Genomic DNA, 22,317 nt, shown 5'->3' on the forward strand with positions numbered 1-22,317 from the left:
TTTTCTTTTTTTTTAATAAACGATTACAGATAAGTTTAATTCGACATTCCACAGATAAAATAATAAAATCGCCCTATACGGTCGTAATAACATCGCGTAGCCGTAACATATTAAAACTATTTTTACCCTCCACTAGATGGCGCTACTAAGACATTAAGAGGGCGCTCTTACCGCATTATTGATTGAATCTATTCATTTTCATTCTAAGTAAACTCGGTTCGCCCTCAACAGTCAACACTCCATTCCTGTTTTGCAATTTACTTTTATTTCAAACGATACTTATTTATCTTAACACGTAAACTTGTAGTTTATTACTGTGATAGAGACATGTAGGTAACAGTTTTCGCCGAAAAGTGTTTAGCTTCGTTTAAAAATGGATTATTATGCTTTCTGACCCAAATAAGAGTAACAGCGTAGCTATGGGAGTACATATCGTTCTAAAGAGAGTATGCAGGTAGCTTTGCGGGTATAATGCCAAAACGTATACCGTTTCATGTCGTCTACGCAACAAGTAAGTGATTTTTTTTTAATATGTTTAATTGTATCTTTTTTTAAACTAAGTAGATATAAATTAATAAAAATAATATTTATTGTTTTATTAAAATATATAAGCTATTCCATATTCTTCACTAATTTAGAAATTTGCCTAAATATTGACTACATATAAACATATATATTTTTTTTTTTACATAGAAAAAATATACAACGATATAATTACATACAATTAATTATCATTAATCATTGTCTAGTTTTAATTAGTACTTTTTAAGGTTATTTGTTCACTAATAATGAATAATAAACTATCTGTTCAATAAAAAAAAGTGATCGTAACGACTAATGTGTATATTTACTTCAATTCAAATCATAAAATCAATACGGTACCATAATAATATTTCAAAAAATATATCTAATAATAATTGATAGAAAAATACGTATTAAAGTTGTTTCTTATTCCATTGAAATATGTCCCTGTAGTGTTAGTATTTATTTTATATCGTAGTGTAATTTTTATACTCTCATTTCTCCTACCAGGAATACCGGCTAACCTTAACAATATATTTTTATTTTTTTTATTATAAAATCATATATATATATATATATATATATATATCGCTTATTTTAATTTAGGAAACTATAACATATTCTTTACTTGGTGGTAGGGTGTACCGCGTAGGGATACGTAGTATTGTTGTATTCCGGTGTGAAGGAGGAGCCAGTGTAACAGGCACAAAGAACATAAAATCTTAGTCCCCAAGGTTCGTGGAGCAATAGCCATGTAAGGAATGGTTAAAGTATCTTAGTGCCAATGTCTGTGAGAGGCAGTGATGTCTGACCATCAGCCGGTCCGACTATATTAAAAAAAAATACTAATAAATCAACAGAATAACAAAAATGAGAATTTATCAAATATTTTAAACTGTTTGTCTTGGATAAGTTTGTACATACACCTAGGTATTCACAATTAAAAATTACCGTCTATTAAGGTTTGCTATTTTATCACGCGATATTTTTCCTTATCGCCGAAGCTGAACTTCAAATATATAACAGGTAATAAAATATCGCACGCGGCTTTGCTCGCATTTTAGAGGTTTTTAATCAGGTGTTATGCATAAAAAACTTGTATTATATCAAATATCATCAGATTTTATTCAGTGGTTTGGACGTGAAACAGATACAGACAGACATAGTTCCTTTCGCATTTATAATATTTTTATTGATGAAAAAACGAAATTATCAAATAAAACATGTAGACCGTTTAAAATTAGTCAGAAAATGATTCCCTGCCAACAAACAGTCTGGCTTTCCGAAATGTACAAATATTCAGTGCCAAACTACCAAAAGTGCATAAAAATTACGGCTACTATACGAAATTACCGAGGGAGCCATCGTTATTTCTTTCTCTTTGAAAATATTAAATTCTATATCTAAATTCCTTTAGTATGCCGTTATTGTTTTAGTAAGGATCTTCCCCGGTATAGTCTGAACTTTCCCTGGTATAAAATACAACCAACTTTTTTATGATATAATTTGGCGGATTGGCAAATGGATCACCAGATGGTAAGTGGTCATCACCGCCCATAGACATTGAGACTGTACGAAATTCTAATCCTTCCTCTCTTGGGAACTAAGATGTTATGTCCCTTGTTCCTGTAGTAATACTGCTCCACTCAGTCTTCAAACCGGAATACTTAAATATTAAGTAGGTATTGGTGTTTGGCGGTAGAATATTTAATGTGTGGGTTGTACCTACCCAGACGGGTGAACTCCCTTTAATCAATATCCACCAACAATACGGAGTTTTAAATCTAAATACCAAATCATTTAAAATCAGTAATTATAAGTCGAGCTTAGTTTTAAAAAGTTCCTCATTCATTCAATTAATAACATTATTGTATTATTTGACCAGTTATTTTAATTACTGATTTTATTTGTGCTCAATTCTAATCATATGGTTTATCTTATTAATTATTATTTATTGTATAATAGTTTAAAAAATGTATTATATTTCTTATTTTTAATTATTATGCTTATGTTTAATTCAAATTTCAATAATTACATTGTGTAATATGATAATGCATGGTGAGACTACCTGTAAGTAGTAGAACTTTTGCCTTGATAATTTTGAAATGTATTTTTTTTTATTTTGGATGTGATATTGTATCTACTGTTGGTTGTCCTAATGAAAATAAAATAAAATAATTTTAAAACACTGAATATAACAGATAACCATTTTTTTTTATATTTACCACTAAACAGTTAATGATTAAAAATTTTAATTAAAATTAATAATTAATGAAATAGAACATGGAAACAAGCCCAATACGAGTACGTGAATTGGCTCGAGGCCCGTTGTAATCAATACTTCAAGAACTTTTTACTCTTTCAGAAGCTTATAACGTTGAATAAATAACCATTAAGGAAGTTATCATACTTCAAGTATTATAATTCTTCATATTTAAATTCATAAATGATTGGACGAAAGAAAATTTTGTTAATATAGGTATTGAATAATTAAAAATACTTAACATGTGTGTCTACAAAAAAACGTTTGCATGCAAGAGACATGCTAAGAAAAACGATTTTCGATTATTAAACGACTATTACCTAAATATTAGGTTAACCTAAAAAAAAAAGAATGGTTTCATGCGCGTGAGAGGTTATACATCTTCGTTATAATTAAAATAGTTTTATGTGATTTCGCATGCTAAATGTATAAATAATAATATTAAAAATAATAATAATCTACTCATTAATAATAAAATAATAATAATTATAAATATGATAAATGTAATTTCTTTCCTTTTTACCGCTTCTATACTCATTAATAAAATTAAACATTCACGAATTAAATTTGTAATCAAATAAACATTTTAAATTAAGGTTAGTCTTATTATTATTTCGTATTCTTTTCTTTCTTATTCTTCTTCAAATGTAGTCTTATTAAATCTAGAAATAGGTTGTTTATTTCGAGAGACTTAACACTTAATTGGCGGCCTAGCGAATAACTTGACGAAGTATTGGGCGCGCATATAAAAAAGTCACTCTCATCATTTATAACTTGAAAAAATGATGAAAATTGTATTTACATAAGAATTCCTAAAATATATACAAATACGGATTAAAAATAATTACTGTATAAATATTGACCGCGAGAATGCTAGCAGCATTTCCCCGCTGAATCGCAATTCCGATCCTCTGGGCAAAAAACTAACCATGCCCTCCTTTTAATGAAGCTTTTTGCACTGCTCCTCCGAGGGCCAAATGTTTCGACAGCAAATCGGACAAAAATGTAATTTGATATAAGACACGAATACTTGGATCGTTTTTTGCTTCAACTTTTTCCGCAGCGACACCGGCTCTTAAAACAGATAGTTTTAATTATACTTCATTTCCATAATATGATACGAATATTAACAAATTTTAACTTCAAGCCGTGGGAAAAGTTCTAGTAGTATAAAGATCAAATTATTTTATGAATAATATATTAAATTTATTAATATATTTTCGTTTTATTTATGTATATACCTATATATATGTATATATATATATATATAAATATAAATAGTAGTCTTTATTTTAATTTGTATTGCCTGATTCTAAGAAAATACTAATATAAGTGACCAAACCCGCCAAATTGTGAACATGTTTTGTGTTATGTGTTGTTATGTGTCACCATGAAAAGTACTTCTGTATTTCTATTACGTGTGTGTGGTGAAATAAAAGAGTACCTCTCTATCTATATAAATGCCAATTCATTAAATCTTATATCAAATAATCATTACACAATACACGATCAATACATTCAAAAAGAAAGAAATGGAGGTACGTACGTACGTACGTGTTTTGTTTTATTTTTATAAAACGTACGATAACAGTATTATAAATTTATGGAATATCTCTCGAGGCGAGGACAGCTCCTATCCAGCATGCGAGCTAAACGCGCAGGGTCCTGCTGCGAGGGGATGGAGGAGTTCAGGTCCGCCGCCCCACGAGCTACTCCTCCGCCTGCAAGCCGTAACCAGTATACACAAACTTCAGCTACTCGCACACCATCAACTTATACGTAAGATTGATTCGATAATATTCTAAAGTTAGTTATATAAGTCTTTTTATTTAATATTGAAAATAAAGGTGCTGTGAAATTTTTCTGATATTGATTTAAGTCTCGAAGTAAACTAAATAGTACATTCATGAATTTAAATTAATCTCTTGTTCGGTGGTGAAGGCAAACATTGTGATCTTTAAGCGTCGGTAGAAAATCTGCCGTGCTTATTTATAAACCCGCATTGGAAGCGTTGTAGAATCAGCTCAAGGAGACGAACCCTTAACCCAACTATTTAGGCGGTGATACAGACATGTGCGTTGAGGGCTCACAAGCAGCTGTCTGTATTATTTGACCAGTTATTTTGTAAGATTAAGTTTAATATCCGAGATTTCGTTATGTTAATATCATAACGTAACGTCGACCACAATAATTGAAATATTTAAAGAACAAACGCATTAAAATAGAATTTCGTTACAATCGGATTCTGTATGTGCCTTACATAATAGGATTCTTACATAAGCTAATGACTGATAAATCCGATTGTTATATATAAAGTTAAACTATTAAGCCTTAATAGAAAGTCATGGGTCGTATTATGAGTAATTATTTATTACACATTACATTAACAGCCTGTAAATGTCCCACTGCTGAACTAAGACTTTTCTCCCTTTGAGGAGAGGGTTTGGAGCACATTCCACCACGCTGCTCCAATGCGGGTTGGTGGATGAATTGAATATGTGGCAGAATGTCGTTGAAATTAGACACATGCAGGTTTCCTCACGATGTTTTATGTTTTTGATGATGATAATGAATTGTGTTTGAATAACGTCACTGATATATGTCGCGTGAAAACGGTCGGTACCTTTAAATTAGTGCTTGCATAAGCCTTCTCTAACCTAGTATATTTTAATTTATGACTACAAAAATTATTTGGTGTTTACATTCTGTATTTGAAATGAGACAAACTTATCTGTAGGTGATACAGATTATCAGATATTTCTAGAAAATTGTGGCATATTAATATGATATGGGATGATTTTTTTCTGTAATTGTGCATGTGTGCGTAGTATTTAGAAAAATAAATTAAACACTTGTTAACTAATAGTTGAAAGTATTTGAATTCATGATCTTTTTTTGTTAAAGTTATGTATACAATTTCGTAACATTTGGCTATTAAAAATCTGTCTTGTTATTTAGCGGCATGCGTAGAGGTTTTGGTCTCCGGCGGATTAGTCTCCGAAGGGGCAGCAACACCATGCGGAGCAACTTACACCAGCGTCGGACGCGTCACTCTCGCCAAACCGGCCCCCCAGGCGCGAACTAGAGAACTAAGGTAATCAGCTGCTTGCGATTGCAAGTTTATTGATGTATAAACTAAATACCGATAAAGTTTTTTCCTTTATAGAAAAGGTAGGTGCATGGGCGAAAGAGCAAGCCAATGGAAAGTGGTCACCACCGCCCATGAACATTAGTTCAGTACCATTATTAACATTCCTTACATCACCAATTTACCACCAACCTTGGCTAAGCAAAGATTTTAGGTCCCATGTAATACTGTCTCACTTCTTCTTCTTTTTAAACACAAACACAACAATAATACAACAATACTCGTGATGCTGTTTGGCGGTAGAATATCTGATAAGTGTCTGGTACCTACCCCAACGTGCACAAAGTCCTTCCATAAAGTAAATGTATACCGAATAATGAATAATAAAAAAAACGTTTTTAATTAAGATTAAAAATTAAAAAATATTATGAAAAGAGGCAATTTTGAAGAAAATACTATTAATGGAAGTTAGAATATAATATTTAATAAATAATAATGATTATTTAGATCTGCCGCTCTCCCTGAACCAACTATTGCCAGATTTGTAAAGCTCCGACTGTCTGGACCGCATCCACCATCAAAAGAAGATGACCAAGTAAATACACCTAAACATTATAAAACTTTGTTTCCTGGTCATACGTGGACCTTAATACGATTACATGAAAAATACATGACAAAGCTTAAAATAACGATAAGGTACCTTAAAAATACTGAATGATTTTAGAGTTTGATTCCATCGCAGTATACATATAGGTTTATTTTTTATTCTAAAATAATTTACATTTATGTAAGACCATGCTTTATTTTACTTTAGGTAGCATTAATGGCAGTGAACGTCCTCGGGGATGAAATAGAAGATAGCAACAAATCACCCGCGGTGAAAAAAGCGGAAGTATGCTTTTCACCGTACGATGATCTGGCTTTCGTTATGTACGTCGACAATGAAATAGCTGATCTTGTACGCAGTTTAGATAGAAAGAAAAAAAGTGCTGTTGCCGGTAAGTAGTAGTAGTAGATTTGATTTAAATAACGATATCTGTAATGAAGACGTTTTAATGTAAGTTCAAAATGATGATGAGTAAATTAACAATACACAACCACTCTGGTTTTCTGACCGTCAGTGTGGCAACATCTGAAATAGAATAAACCACGATGAATTTGAATATAGCTATGATTTATATTAATTTAGTTAAACGTGTCATGAATGATATATATTTATGAAATACACAGAGGAACGCTTCGAATATGCAAGACGCTTAAAATCTGCTGGATCTGCATTAGCCGCTGCTGGTATAAGGATTGGGAGATGGAGACTCCGCAAAAGAACAGCTGCAGCTCGGGATGACTTCGAATTAGCGAGACGCATGAGGGATAGAATAGCAGATGCTCTCATTGGAGTAAAAGAAGATCCTGAGTTAAGAAGACTGTTTGAAGATGAAGGCGTAAGTTTAATTTTCTACAAGTGATTATAATTTTTAATTTTTAATAATAGATCTGCTTATCGGACGTCCTGCTATCTATGTTTTGTTAGTTATATTTTGCTATAAAGGCAATATGCCAGTTAGACGTATTAAATTGACGTTTAGGGTAACAGGACTTTTTGCTAAGTAGCACTTATTGATCGTAAAACTAAATAATTTGTTTGATATTACGATTGTCCTTGGCTTTACGATAAATGGTATTAGCTTCGTTACATACCGTACAGTAACTTATAGTAGTAAACAGCTTAAAATGCTAATGAATTATCTTATTTATTATAATTATTGGTCCTTCCAGCCGGATACCCGCAACGATTCCTCAATGCCTCAAGCGTATGACTTCTCTCATCACCTTTCGCCGTCCGTCGCTGCCGGAATACAAAGTGTCGATATCCCCTCGCCAGTGCCCCCGATAGAACACCTTTCGGAACCGCCAGATGAATTCAATTGTGTCGATGATATGGATGGTCATCATGTTCCTGCTGTGAGTGCTGAAATTACTTAATTCCATGATAGCAAACGAATATTTTTTTTATGATTTAGTTAGGTGGACTAGCAAATAGGCCACAGATGGTAAATAGTCACCACATCCATCGCAGCAATATAGTAATAATTGCTTAATTTTTATTAGATATTATATTAGGTTATATTGAATATATTTTGTTGATTTATGTGTTACGTTTTAAGCGTTATAATACAATATTACAATATTTTCTGGTGGTAAAAAAGAGTAAATATGACAGTCCAATATATAAAAAAAAAACTAACAATTTATTTCAGTCACCCGTCCAAACTATAGAAGATGATACAGAAGTACAATTAGAACCTGCCCAATTAATCGAACCAGTTCAAGAAGAAAAACAAGAAACACAAAAGAAAGAAGAAGAAGAATTGAGAAGAGACACAGACAGTCCTCGAAGAAGTATAACACCTAACGCTGCTAACGGTAAACTCATTCACAAACGAATCTATGCAAATTACACTCCTCTCGACAATCTTGCAACATAATCTAGTTTTATAAGGGTTGTATACATTTAAGCTACCCCCATTTTTATCTGAACCATATAATACGTTTTTTATTTTAAAAATACTTTTAAAACCCATATTACTTCGTAATATTTCGCTTTTTACTAAATGAGAGGTGGATTGTGCCACCTGGTGGTAGGTGGTCACCATCACCCATAGACATTGACGCCGTAAGGAATATTAACCCTTCCATAAAACACCACCATCCCTTGTGCCTGTAGTTACGCTGGACCATTCATGCTTTAAGCCGGAACACAACAATCCTGAGTATTTTTGTTTGGCGGGTTTGTAAGCTCAGCATAATATATAAGTCCCTAAATATGATGATATAATAAGAAATATGTTTATACATGCATAATAATATATTCTATTATACATGTATAAACATATTTTTTATTCAAAATGTCTTCACTTGCTATGGATGTTTCAGGTACTCTCGTAAGACGAAGAAACAAAAGTGCAGGTCCCAGGTCCACCTTTGAAGCCTATGAAGAGAGATTGCTACCAGCTCTGAGACAGTACATATACAAAACCTTATTTACTAATCAGATATTTCAACCTTATGATCTAAAATTTATAATTAAAAAAAAAAAATTACCGTTAAAACACTTTCATAATTTTATATCAGCTTTCAATCGTCCATAAACTCATATTTAAAACATTATCTACTAAATAATTTGTCACACAATGCGGCTGAAACAATCCGAACATATATATCGTCATTACAAACACCTCCAAGCTAACTCCACGATCCTGAATTTCACCAGCACCGTATCATACAGTTCTAAATGACTTTAGAATCGAACCCAACAGTTCTCACACTAACGAATACCTGCGCGAGGCTCGTGAGAGTCGGGAGGAAGAGTGCAGCGGTGGCAGCGCGTCCTCGCATGCGCGCGCGCCGCACCGCCTCACCGAGCGCGAAAGGAAACAGGCCGCGCTACCGATACTAATATTTGGTTATCCCTTGGTGAGACAAAGAATAACGTTTACGATATATTACAATTTCATGTTGTAGTTTTACTTTTACGAAATAATTTAACTGATTAATTATTTAGCCTACGAGTCATGGTGAATATTTAATTTAAAATTACCAACAAAATTTGTTTGATTAATCCACAATAAAAAATAAAAATAACAAAATTATTCTCAATTATTATGTTGAATGACGATAAACTTACAATAATAACTTATATAGGACAATAGCACGATTAAAAGCATTAGCGCCATCTATTAACAAATTAAAGTAACTATTTTACTAACATAAATATGAACAATGTAAAAATGATAACTTATCCACGATTGGTGAAGCGGAAAATTAAAAATAAACTATTATTTTTTTAATCAATTTGTTTTTCTATAAAGGTTGAAAAATTCTTCTCTAAAAATTATCTGGATAAAGAAGAAGGTCTTGCTCGTCTTAGAGCTGAATTAACGTCACCGTCAAATGGCAGCACGAAGACCTCTCCGAATAAGACCGCGAGAGCCGCTGCAACTCTGCTCCAAAGGGCGCTAAGAGATAAAGTATTCTCCGTATACAGCCAAGCTAATGAAGTCGTCAGAGTTTTGTTTAAAGAATTTGTACCAGACAGGTAATAAGATTAAATAAAATTGTAGTGTTAATAGAAGATTACAAGTTGGACCAATCATTTTTTGTATTCGTTTGGCATTATAAAAAAAAACAATAAAAATTTAAATTAGATTAAATTACAACACAATAAAAATTTAATAAATTAAGATTCCGTATATATTTTTTTATTTATAATGATATACAATGAGTTTCGAAATGTGAGCAATATTTATATGGCCAAATCATTTCAATAAATATTAACGATTTTATTCATAAATGTTGCATTACGAGTGAAAAGAACACATCGATTTCTCTTTTTATCATTAGTAATTTACCATTCGAAAGACGGAGACAAATCACTTACTATACAACCGCTATAGACCGCTGTGGTAAGTTAGTAAGTATATTCATTTATATAGAAAATAGTAATAAGAAAACACTTTCAGAGTTTGTGCAGCAGAAGTAGGGCGTTGTCTTGAGAAGCTTCTGCCAGAATTGCTTCGCGCCTGCGGAGACCCTGCACCTCGCGTGCACTCCACCGCACAGCACACTGTACTCACTGTCGCCGACTGTCCACTAGTCAGGTTAGTTTTTTAGAGATTAATGACGAAACAGAAAAAAAAACAAACGACAACTAAACAACTGTAATTTTTTTATGATACTAAGCTAGAGAATTGTCACTTGCAATATAACTAGCATGAATCAATCACATGTTAAAAAATCTTTCTTGTTGATATAAAAGTGTGAAGTTAGTATTCCTTGACTTCTAAGAGCGATAAGTAACAATAACATTATTGTATTTAATAATAATCTATGTAGCTTGTGTTTACTGTATTCGTGCCTTATTTGGTAAGCGTGAAATAACTAGACGCAGCAGGAATCAAGTCTGTTTAATTGAGTATCTATTACAACACCGAATAATAAAATTATGTGACATAGTATTTATAGTAGGCACAAGCTGATTGTAGGAAAAGAGTAATCACTAAGTTTCTTGTCGGTTCTTCGCGGTAGAATCTATATTCCAATCGGGTAGCTTTATATTTAATCCTATAAAACAACGATTCAAAACGAGCTTTTCGTTCAGGAGAGACATAATATAGCGGAAACAACTTAACAATAATAATTTATATCGTAAGTTCATAACAAAACTTAAATTTCGCGGAAACTTTTATTAACAATTTTTTAGTTATAATTAGCATACGAAATATGTTTGTACAAATATAATAAAATTTTAGAAATGTACTTGTGGTCTTATTTCAGGAGTCTTCACTTGATACCGCAACAGCTGGTCCGTCCTGTTGCTGCTTCCATGCATCCTCGTCTCGCCCTCTCTCGTCTCCAGATGTTGGAACAACTCATTCTAAGTCATGGCATTTCAACAGATAAAAATAGGTAAGTGTTAATTATTGTATCCACCTACCTAATAATTTGAATATAAAAAAATAAACACAAAATACATGAAAATTGTACAAATTTATTAATGTGCTTCTGGATAAAGGATGCTTAAAGAGAAGGTTAAGCTTATTCCACTACCTTGTTCGAATGCGGGTTGTTGGAATAAGAATATGTGGAAGAATTTCATCTTACATGCAGGTTTCATCACAATCTTTTTCATCGCCGAACACGAGATGACTCTCAAATATAATATACTATCTGCTGCTGACTTATTTGCTTACAATTTAACCGACCTTTATATGTTTTTATGACCAAATATGGTATAGTGCCCACTTTATTAACAAAAAAAAAAAACAATCTTTCGAAATATTTATATAATTTCATCGGTTTCTTAATATTAAAAAATTCTGAATTATTAATTAAAAAACAATATGTTTCATATAAAAAAAAGTTAGGGGACACCCGGATTTGAACCAGGGACCTATCGATCTGCAGTCGATTGCTCTACCACTGAGCTATATCCCCTTCGAAAGATAAAATGAAAACAAAGAACAATACAATTTACTATTACGTCACAGATTATAAAAATGGAATTTAATATTCATTTCATTGAAAGGATTGCGTAGGTATTGCGTTGACAGAACACGTTATCTTAATGTCAATGTTTTCAACATGACATATATTTCACATATAAAGTAATAACAAGGATTAAATAAATACTTACGAAAACATCAAAGGAAGCGGGGTGTCTGGTGGTGATGATTACGTCATTACTATTGATTTCTAAATAATAAGAGTATTAAATTCCTAGTATGTCTAATATGTCTATAAAAACTCACAAATAACAAAGAAACAAATTTAGATTAAAAAAATATGTGAGCGTGAGGAAGATCTATGCTTACTTTTGCTGACAAGCATCTTACGTAACATTTACATTAAGTAGGGCTTTGTGCAATCTGGTCCTGGTAGGTACTACCCACTCATCATATATTTTACGGCCAAGCAGCAATGCTTTGTATTGTTGTGTTCCGGTTTGAAAGTTAGGTGCCGTATTGGAGATGATAGTGGCGACCTCTAGCCATCAGGTTTTGTTTACTCGTTCGCCTATATATTGCAAAAACATTTTCATACAAATATTCAATTATCAAAACTGATTTGTATTCATTCAATATGAAAAATTTAAAAATCATTTGTCATTGCGCTTACCCCATTAAACCTAATTAGATCTTAATTACAGGCAATTAAAAATATCCTCTATATTACAAACTGTTTCTTACAATAATTATTTTCCTTGTAAACTATTTTTAGCTCTGTTATGTAATAAAACTACAACAATCAACATAATATACCTAACCTAACTCAAATGATCAGGAACGATGATTATGACTTACTTTGATCAATAAAAAACACAAATGTGTGATTCTGTAAACATACAAGGCAGTATCGATTTTAATAAACGACACTAATGTTGCCTTTCATCATTGTGTGCCAATCCACTTGTACAGAACAGGTCACGGTAGAGTAATAAAATAGTTAGCAAAGGTTTAAGGAACTCTCATAACTGAAAGCGATCACTCTCAGACAAAGTTTTGTGAGAGATTTACATGAGAACGAATAAGTACTATTCGTGTTTTGTTTTAACTTCTGTCCAGCGGTCTCACGGTTCGGCGTCTAGCAGAATGTGGCGCAGCTGGTGCTCAGCATGCGGCAGGGTCAGTACGAGCTGCTGCTGAACGTATACTCTTAGCTGCTTATGCGAGATCTCCGAGAGTTGTCAGAGCTCAACTACCCCCCGATGATGCTGTTACAAGACGGAATCTCATTTATAGACATCTGTTTCAACAATTCGATAGAATTGATATGCAGGTATTTATGCTGTATTTTTTATTCCTATTATTTCCTTTGTGCATATTTATTTCCATTACCTTATATACTTTACTTTATATTTATTATGTGTGTCTTTAAATGAAGTAAAACCATCAAAGTACATCATGATGTTTTCAATACTAATTGTTTTCATCAATTTATTCATATTTGTCTGTTATTAAGTGAAAAATTGGTTCAACAGAAAATGTTGAATCAGGCACCAACCGAGGAACAGATACTTAATGGTGGGGATCAATCAACTGCAGATTCAAATCTCGAAGCGAGCGTTAGTCACTCCACCAGAAGTGGCACAACTGTTAGCGGTATGACCACATCCTTTGGCATGACGTCATCATTAGATGCCACATCTTCATATAGCTTAAAATCAAGTGCAAGTGGAGGTACATTAGCGCCATCCAGTTTAAGCGGTAGTTTTACAACATCAAGAACAAAAAGCAGTTTAAAAAAGTCCCCTACTAAGAGGTATACGCCAACTGGGAAATCAAAAGAAGGCACCAATTTCCCTGGCTATAATAAATTAAGACTAGATAGTGCAGTCAGTCCTAAGCATTCGCCAAGATCCTCTGTAACTGGTAGTGAAAAGGTAATTTTGCAACTTCTCATTATATATTTATATATATTTAATAATAAGTTCAACCATAATTAGAAGATCATAATAATTTTAGGTACATTTCGAGGAAAAGCAAACTGATGACGTGATATACCGTAGAACAAATCGAAACATAGAAAATCGTCATTCCATGATTCACTACGACCACGATCCCTCTAAGCCCCAGTTAAAAGAACGACCCGCGACTGTATACGAACCTTTACACTTAGAATACAGAGATTCCCCAACAATTGGATCACCGAAAACATCAAAGAACGATCTCCGTAGTATGGACTCATTACCAATGGATTCCCCACAGATGTCAAGAAATGATTTGAGATGTGACTCAGACAGTAGAAGTCTTGATTCACCTAAACTTAAGGCTGATTATTTTAGAGATGTAGGCTTGGAGTCACCCAAGCTGGTGGCGGGTGTTAGAAACTTGCATTTAGATGAACATAGTCAAATGGATGAAAGCGGATATTATAGCCCAGGTAAAAACAGTTATAATGTAATAAAACGGAGCAAATAAATATTTATATAGAAGCAATGTTACGATCAGTTTCAACGTGTTACAGGAAGGAGGCAGCAAATGTCTAATAGTGAACATCAGTTCGAAGGATACGAGGCTGTCGGTGTTGACGCGAGTAGCGAAACTACTCCGGAACCGGTTTGCAAGTTAGTGCCCAATAATGACGTGAAAGCTATGTTAACCAAATTTAATCAGACTTACCTGTTTTAGGACTTCGTGAGCTAATCGTCCTGCTAAATATAATGCTTTCTAATTTATTGCTATTTTTTTATCCAATTTTTCCTCATTTTTATTTATTTTAGGAAGGCTGGCGAGCTATTGTGACGAGTGTTTATAGACGTAGAAGGCCACTTAAAAACTACCTGATTTTTAAGTGGCTTCCTACGTCCATAGATATTTGCATTGCTTCGGCAAGAAACCACTCCTTAAGCCAACAAAGCGCTGCCAACCATGGAATCCAAGATATTATATTCCTTGTACTTGTAACTCAGATTAATTCTACAAATCGATACAATGCAATACAAATTATTGAGGAGTTTCCCTGAGTTTCATAATATTTATATATATAATAATTGCTAGTACATCGTGTTCGTGGTGCGGTCGTCGTGTGCGCGCGGCTGCCCTGGAAGCGCACTACTGGCGACGCTGCGTGCTGCTGGCGCGCTGTCCGCACTGCCATCTTGCGCTCGAAGCGAGAGTTCTACACTCGCATTTGCTGGGTATAAATTCTTGTGCCTACCACTGATAAATTTGATCGTCTATGAATTCATATTGATAGAACTATTACTAGACAGAGACACACTATTATAAAAAAAATCATCGATAGATTTAAGTCACAATCTTACTTTTGTAGATGTAGTTAATGGTGTAGTGGAACGTATACCATTAATTTAAATGTTTATATGTTTATATACAAATAAATACTTATTTGTATATAGTACGTTCATAAATAAGCAAGCAAATTTATAATTTTTTTTTTTCAACTACTTTTAGAGGAGTGCTCGCTTAGCGAGGGTCTCTGGAAGGCATGTCAAAAATGTGGTGCAGCGCTACGGTCTGATGAAAGCGATTATCACGTCAATTGCATCCGTAAGTACCTCCATCAATACATCTTTGAAACATCACCTTTTACAATATAATTAATTTATAAACTCCCTACAAAAAACAGTAAGCAATCGTATTAAATATACAGCTTCATTCGATTATGTTATATAGTCTATATTTAATAGATTAGCATATCAATATTTCGTTGATACATATCTATAATAATTTACTCTCGGGTCTCTTATAATAAAAAATTAGTGACGTATACATCTCTGTCAATAAAATAAATAACAATATTTTTTTTAATTTATTTAACAATGTTATAGCAAAACCAATATTTTTTTTCTTCTAGCACTAAGCTTTGACGAATGGAAATGTCCATACTGCCTAACAAACGTCCTGGCTCGGGATCTTCCATGGCAAAGGCACCTGATGCAATGTCCACGTAATCCACGACTAAGGCAGCAAAATTGAAGCTTAAATTTTCGTCCACAGAACAGATAAGTTGCTTAGTTTTATTGGTGTTTACAATAATTAAAAAAAATCTTCATAGGACACAATTAGGTGGCGGTGTTTGTTATTATTATTTTTAACTATATTTGCAATTTAAATAATTCGTTTATAGATATTTCATTATTTACTATTTTAAATAATTTTATAACTACATTTGATATGATGTAGACATTCTAAGAATTTGTACACATCTAGATTTTCTTTCAAACCAATACGTAAATTTTGATAAACTTAATTAATAGCGAAAATATTTAAGAATATTAAACCGTTTAGGAATAACGCTTTGCCGGCCATGAATAATTAATTGAAATATAACAGTTCATAAATACATACTAATATGCAAGCGGCCGGATATTTGTTGTCTTAGATTTTCGCGATTATTACACATTGAAATCGTGGTCACGGGCAGACTGCCCGTGACCACGAACACTGCAAAGTGCTCGAAACGTCGGGATGTTAAAATAAAATAAATAATATACGCGATTAAATCCGTTAAAAAACTAGTTTTATTTCAAGGCCGGATATTTGTGTGACTTGATTAATGTTGTCACTTTAAATAAATATTATGTATAGCGGTACAGTTTTACTCACAATCCCACACACGAAAGGGTTCAGTCGTTTCGGTTTTTGTTTAATACAAACATTATAACAAAAACAAGTATTTATTACAATAAAATAAAACCTTTCTAAAATTATTTTAAATTAAGACTGTTTCAATTGAAGTGAGGACGTGATCACGAGGATTAGTGCAATATTAAGGATGTAGGTAGTTTTTATTTCTGGTTATAATTTAATTTATTTCTTATAAAAATTACATTAAATGGAAGAAAAATTTTCTAAATTGAAATATTGAATGGCAGTATTATTTATTTTTTTGTAGGAAAAGGCCTAAATCGATTCATCCTGTAAAATTTAGAATCTCGGTCGGCTTTTATGTTAAAACTTAAAGCATAGCAATTTAAAATGGGTTTAATATATTTTTAAAATATTATCATAAAAAAGTCAATTCACAAATTATTCTTGTAATAATTTTGTACTGCGGCACGTCCTTTAATTAAGAAATAGATTTAAAAAGACTTCTTCGCAATAAAAACTTAATATTTTTACTCTTTTTACATAGCAATGTTAAGCATTTTTTTTTTTTAATATTAATTGTATATATTATTTCCCTATTCTCTATCTAAAGCACAGCTTCCTTGTCCATTTTTACCGTCCGATATTATGGATTCCGTCTTTTGCTTACAATTTATTTAAAGGTGGAGCACATTTTCTAAAATTTAAAAACATTGATGACAAGGCACAATTGTTTAATAAATTAAATGAATTATAATCTTTTATACATCATACATATAAAATAATTTAAGTCCTTATAGTTTTGTTTATCGTGGATTTCTTATCGATAGTCAAATCGTCCGTTATAATTTTAAGTAGTTATCACGTCATATTCATATATATATTAAAACGAAATTAGTGTAGTACCTCCTTGTCTTACTGTAGCAATAAATCTTTCTGATCGCTTCTTATATCTATAGAAATTATATACTTTATGTCAAATTACAGCGTTTTTGTTGTTATATTTTATTGAATTTAAAAACATTAGGTGTTTCCTTATGATAGTCTTGTAAATAGAAAAAATAACATTGTTTATGGTTACTTGTTAGAATTATTTGAATAAAAAACAACCTTAGAAAATGACATCACAAAATTCATTTTCAGTTGTTTTGTTTTCAATTACATTATATGTAGTCAAATGGACTTAGAGTAGATAAAGGGTAAGAAAATTATTTATTTAATTATTGTTTATGATTATATATTGTATTTTAATGTTTTGACTAATATCGGCAGTAAAAACACAACCTGAGTAAATTCCCACTAGTTGAAATAGATAGTAGAAATCTTTAGTGTAGATATTAAATAAAAAGGCCTTGTTCCTATTCTAAATCAAAAAAAAACGAACTTAAATACTTTTATGAAATACTGCTTTAAATAAATAACGTTATATTTATAGGCATGCAATAGTTTTTCATTATATCATAGTTAAATAACTTATAAATAGTAGTAAATTAATTAGTTATTAGATACCACATCACCCACTGTGATATTGGGTTGAGATGTTAAAATGAATCAGGATTTTAGGTGAGGGATAATTTGTTGCTGGTATAGATTTAACAATTTAATATTTAAGGCTAGAATAAGATGCCTTTCAGTTTTGACATCGGTGCAGTACTTAGGGCATTTTTGTGTTGGAATAAATTAAAATTTCTCTTTAACCGGAACCGGAACAAACTTATGCCTGAAATCGAATTTTTGTTTACCAAATTCTCGGACTGACTAAACTTTGTCCAATTCAAACAACAACAAAAAAAGCCAAGTTTGTGCGTTGGTCGCTGAAAAAACAGTTTATCGTATCTTCTAATTTTTGTGAACATTTCTCTCATTGCCACGGCTATTATTAGAATAATTGACCTCAAAACTTTGAGCTTCATTCAGTCCACGGACATTTGGAGGATAAGGCCAAATTGGCAGCTAAAGAGCTTGGTGTGCCCAGTAAGGTGAGACAGTACTTCACGACGGCTCATCTCCTAAAATTATACCAGACACAAATTCCACACCACGTGGAGTACTGTTCTCTCCTTTGAACTGGAGCTTCACAGTACCAGTTTCTTCTATTTGACCGTAATTACCTACAACGGTAAGAATTTTTACCGACCAAGCTCTGATCGGCTCAATATATCGATTTTGTGCAGAAATGTTGAATCACAGCTACCGTATATTTATGGGGATCCAAGATCCAATTGTTTGGATTAATTCTAACCGCTGAATTTCACTTTCGGACATCACTTCAAAATTGTAAAATTCGTCCAATTCGTGACTACAAAATCCACAACAAAGCTGCTTTCACAATGTGTGTGACCCATCCAAGTCGTAGTGGCTTGGATAAACTGACTGCTGGGACACTTTCAGTATATAAGCCTACTTATACCTTAAAGGCCGACAACACAGCTGTAAGATTTTTGATGTTGCAGATAGACATGGTAGCTACTTCCCATGGGTGAGTCTTTGATATAAAAAATAGATACGTCAGCATCATAAAATCTAAGGGTTGAAGGGCTTTGTGCAAAACAATCTGGGTACCTCCACCTACTGTATAATTATACTACTACCAAACAGAATTACTTTATATTCTTGTGACCAAATCCAAATTGATATCTGAATGAGCTAGTGTAATTATAGGCACAAGGGAAGTATCATGAATGGATACTTTTTGTTACAATGCAATTAATTGGTGGCAGTGATCAAATACGACCTTGTAGCCATTTGTCAATTTCGTGACCTTCGCTAAATATAAAAAAAAAATGAGGTTTTCATCTCTTTTACCGGTTTATAAAATATTTTTTAGTAACTTCGTGTAGATATTAACTTAAATATAAACCTTTTCAGTACGTACTAAGCACGATGTTTTATTTATATATTAATAGTAAGTTTTTGAGATGACACTGTAGTTACGAAATTGGTATGATATTCAAAATTAAACCAACTTTAATGATCTTTCCATTTGTTTCTAAATTAAGTTCAACTTCTAGATGTAATTAATCTATGCTTGATTTCGATCATGTTTTTATCTCAAAAACTTATCCTGTATAGTTAAAGCTAGATATTTTTATAAGCTAATGGAGTCTCAGGCGTACCTAAATTAGTTAAGATGATAGCGTTGCAAAATGCATTATATGTTATTTATAAATAAAATTGTAAATAATACGTAAAATAATAAAAAAATAACGTAAGTATCCGTGATTTTTAAGTTAATATATCTAAATGTCAATGTCAAATCTGATTCGTTATTTTTTTGTAACAACGTTAATAGTATGTTTTTTTTATATAATCTGTGTTACCAATTTAAACAATTATTAAATTTTACAAAATTATTTTAACGATGTTCCGTAATGTTATTAAGGGAGGCTTGAAGAACTATTTGTATTAAAAAGAACAGTTATTTACGGGGATGTTATACATCTATTTAAAATTAAAAACAATTATACTTTAAATTGATTTATTTTCTTCTCTTAGTTTGAAAACTTATTTTGATATTTACTCATGTTTTACTTTATGCTATGTTTTATGTTATAATAAAACTAATACACACATTTTTAAAATTGTCCTTCAGTCACTAAAACTTCGAATAATGTTTAAGTACAAAAGTCAAAAAGCGTAGGTACTAGTATTATTGAAGTGTATGACGTGTAATTGTTTTGTAGTATGCTTATGCATTGTGAAGTTTAAAGCAAGTAATTGTAAATTTATAAAATATGTATATAAAGATATGTCAAAACAAAAACGACGTGTGGTTTTAAATAATTAATATTATCAATTATTTGCATTACAAACCACTAGAAAACAAGCACTATAGAGTATTCATTTCACTGGCATTAAGTTACACAGGCAAAAAATCAATTATTTCGCTAAGTCAAAGATTACGATTAGAAACACTACGCCTGCGTTGTTAGACTGTAGACGTTGAAAACTATTGTATTAAAAACGCCCTATATACATTGATTTAATGATTAATTTTTAATATTAGTTATTGGATGTGCAATAAAAATAAAAGTACCCATAATTAATACTACCTATCTTTGTTACCTATAAAAGTAGGAATCGAGTATTAGTATTGTTTACATGGGTTGTAATTTATAGTCTAACTTAGAAAAACATCACGCGCGTAGATCCATGATATTAACCAAAAACATAACTTGTATTCCCATCAGCATATTATTATTTAAAGGATAATATTTACGAACTTCATAAATCCATTTGACTGATAATGTAAGAAAAAAAAAAACAAAATAATGATTCCTAGAACTCTCTAAAATAATAGGGTCCAAATTAATATTCTAAAGTTTTATTCTAATTTTATAAAACTTAATTCATTGATAGGTTACGATTAACATAACTTTTAGCTATTATTTATGTCTGGCTAAGATTAATAAGCATAAAATCTTGTTTTTAAGGTAATTTTTCAGCTCTTAATATAATTACATTAAGAATAAAAAGTCTTAATCTTCATAAACAATGTTATTTTTTCTATTTAAAACACTACCAAAGCATATATTTCTATTTTCCATTTTACAAGAAACGTCCGATTGTAATAATTAAAAAAAAAAACGATTATTGAAACATATGTGCAATTGGCAAGAGTTTTACAATTATATTATAAAGTTTGCGCCTAAGCTTTGTAATGAAAACCAATTTCGAAACGAATTTCGAAACATATTTCTAAAAAAGAATAAGTATTATTGAAATGAATGGACTGAAAAATGTATTCTTAAAATTACACAATTGCTTATCAAGTTATGCTTAACAAAATTAAAAAAATGGTAACACAACAGTAACTAGTCTTCATCAGCTGAATAAATTATTCGGCCATATAAATTACGTTATTAAATAAAAAATATTTTGATTATTATTTATTTTTTTCAATATTAAAATGTTTTTAAATATAACTAATTATGTTCAATTATAATTAATGGAATGTAAAATGTTAATTGGCTCAAAATTGTTCGTTCATTTATTCAAAATTGCCAAATATTTACAAAAAATTGTAGTAATTGTTAAATAAAAGCAGCTTGTATAAATTTGCGAATTAGTTTTACAATATTGTTTAATTGAAAAAATTGTTATTTAGTAAATACCAATTTTTCCAAAACATCTAAATTTTCATCTGAAAGAAATGAAATAAAAATTTATGAGCTTCAGAATTTAAAGCTAAAAATATTATATGGAATGGTAATATTGATGAGAAAGACTAAAAGAAAGAATTAAGACTTACCTTTAATTAGTTGATTGAATATTATTTAAATAAAATTGTTTTTTATAATTATGGTATCAAATTATTTTGGAAATAATTTTAAATAAGATTTTTCTTTATTTTAATATGGAATATAGTTTTAAATGTAATTTTGTATTAATCGTTTACTTTATTTATTTTCTAAGTTGTTTATTATTGTTTAATTAGTGTGTACAGGTTATTGTTTAATGTATACGTTAAGATAAGCGCACTCTTATGTTGATATCAGCACTTTGGCCTGTAAACTAAAGGCTGTAAGGATTGTTATCGCTCAAGACTGAGCGAGTTTGGAAGATGGAATGAATAAATTGTTTATGTAATCTGTGATTTTATTTATTGTTCCCTGTATTAATATTATCCATATATCATTTTCAATAAAGGCCTATTTATCATACAAGATATTTTAAAATGTATATTTATATTTTGAATATTACATAATATGTATATAATTTATAGACTTTAGCGTCAAGAAGTGGAACTAAGTTAGACTATAAATTCATAAAATTTAACCAAAATATTTTCACACAAATACAGTCACAAGTCGCGCTAATAATGACCGCACTGAGCC

The 22,317-nt window shown here is 31.3% G+C and overlaps 1 protein-coding gene and 1 non-coding gene across 2 annotated transcripts; one reads left to right on the plus strand and one right to left on the minus strand.

Moving 5' to 3' along the window:
- The first annotated feature begins 230 nt into the window (after positions 1–230).
- Positions 231–16,252, plus strand: LOC125073378 (centrosomal protein of 104 kDa). Its single transcript, XM_047684185.1, has 20 exons — positions 231–511; positions 4,406–4,564; positions 5,744–5,879; positions 6,381–6,468; positions 6,688–6,871; positions 7,104–7,315; positions 7,650–7,835; positions 8,132–8,297; positions 8,808–8,895; positions 9,191–9,347; positions 9,743–9,969; positions 10,394–10,531; positions 11,208–11,339; positions 12,995–13,208; positions 13,411–13,812; positions 13,895–14,312; positions 14,397–14,496; positions 14,930–15,069; positions 15,344–15,439; positions 15,747–16,252. Exons 1-20 carry the CDS (start codon positions 472–474, stop codon positions 15,866–15,868), a joined length of 3,405 nt encoding a protein of 1,134 aa, XP_047540141.1. The 5' UTR covers positions 231–471; the 3' UTR covers positions 15,869–16,252.
- Trnac-gca lies at positions 11,796–11,867 on the minus strand. The gene has a single exon. It is a non-coding gene; the product is annotated as a tRNA-Cys (tRNA).
- Positions 16,253–22,317: the final 6,065 nt, after the last annotated feature.

The sequence above is a fragment of the Vanessa atalanta genome, chromosome 24 (assembly GCF_905147765.1).
Source record: "Vanessa atalanta chromosome 24, ilVanAtal1.2, whole genome shotgun sequence".
NCBI classification, from domain to species: Eukaryota; Metazoa; Arthropoda; class Insecta; order Lepidoptera; family Nymphalidae; genus Vanessa; species Vanessa atalanta.

Bases quoted from the DNA above. Each gene is read 5' to 3' on its own strand.
- LOC125073378 (XM_047684185.1), top strand. From the start codon at position 472: ATGCCAAAACGTATACCGTTTCATGTCGTCTACGCAACAA. The intron at 7,836-8,131 runs GTGAGTGCTGAA...AATTTATTTCAG, and splicing joins ATGGTCATCATGTTCCTGCT to TCACCCGTCCAAACTATAGA. The intron at 8,298-8,807 runs GTAAACTCATTC...TGGATGTTTCAG, and splicing joins AACACCTAACGCTGCTAACG to GTACTCTCGTAAGACGAAGA.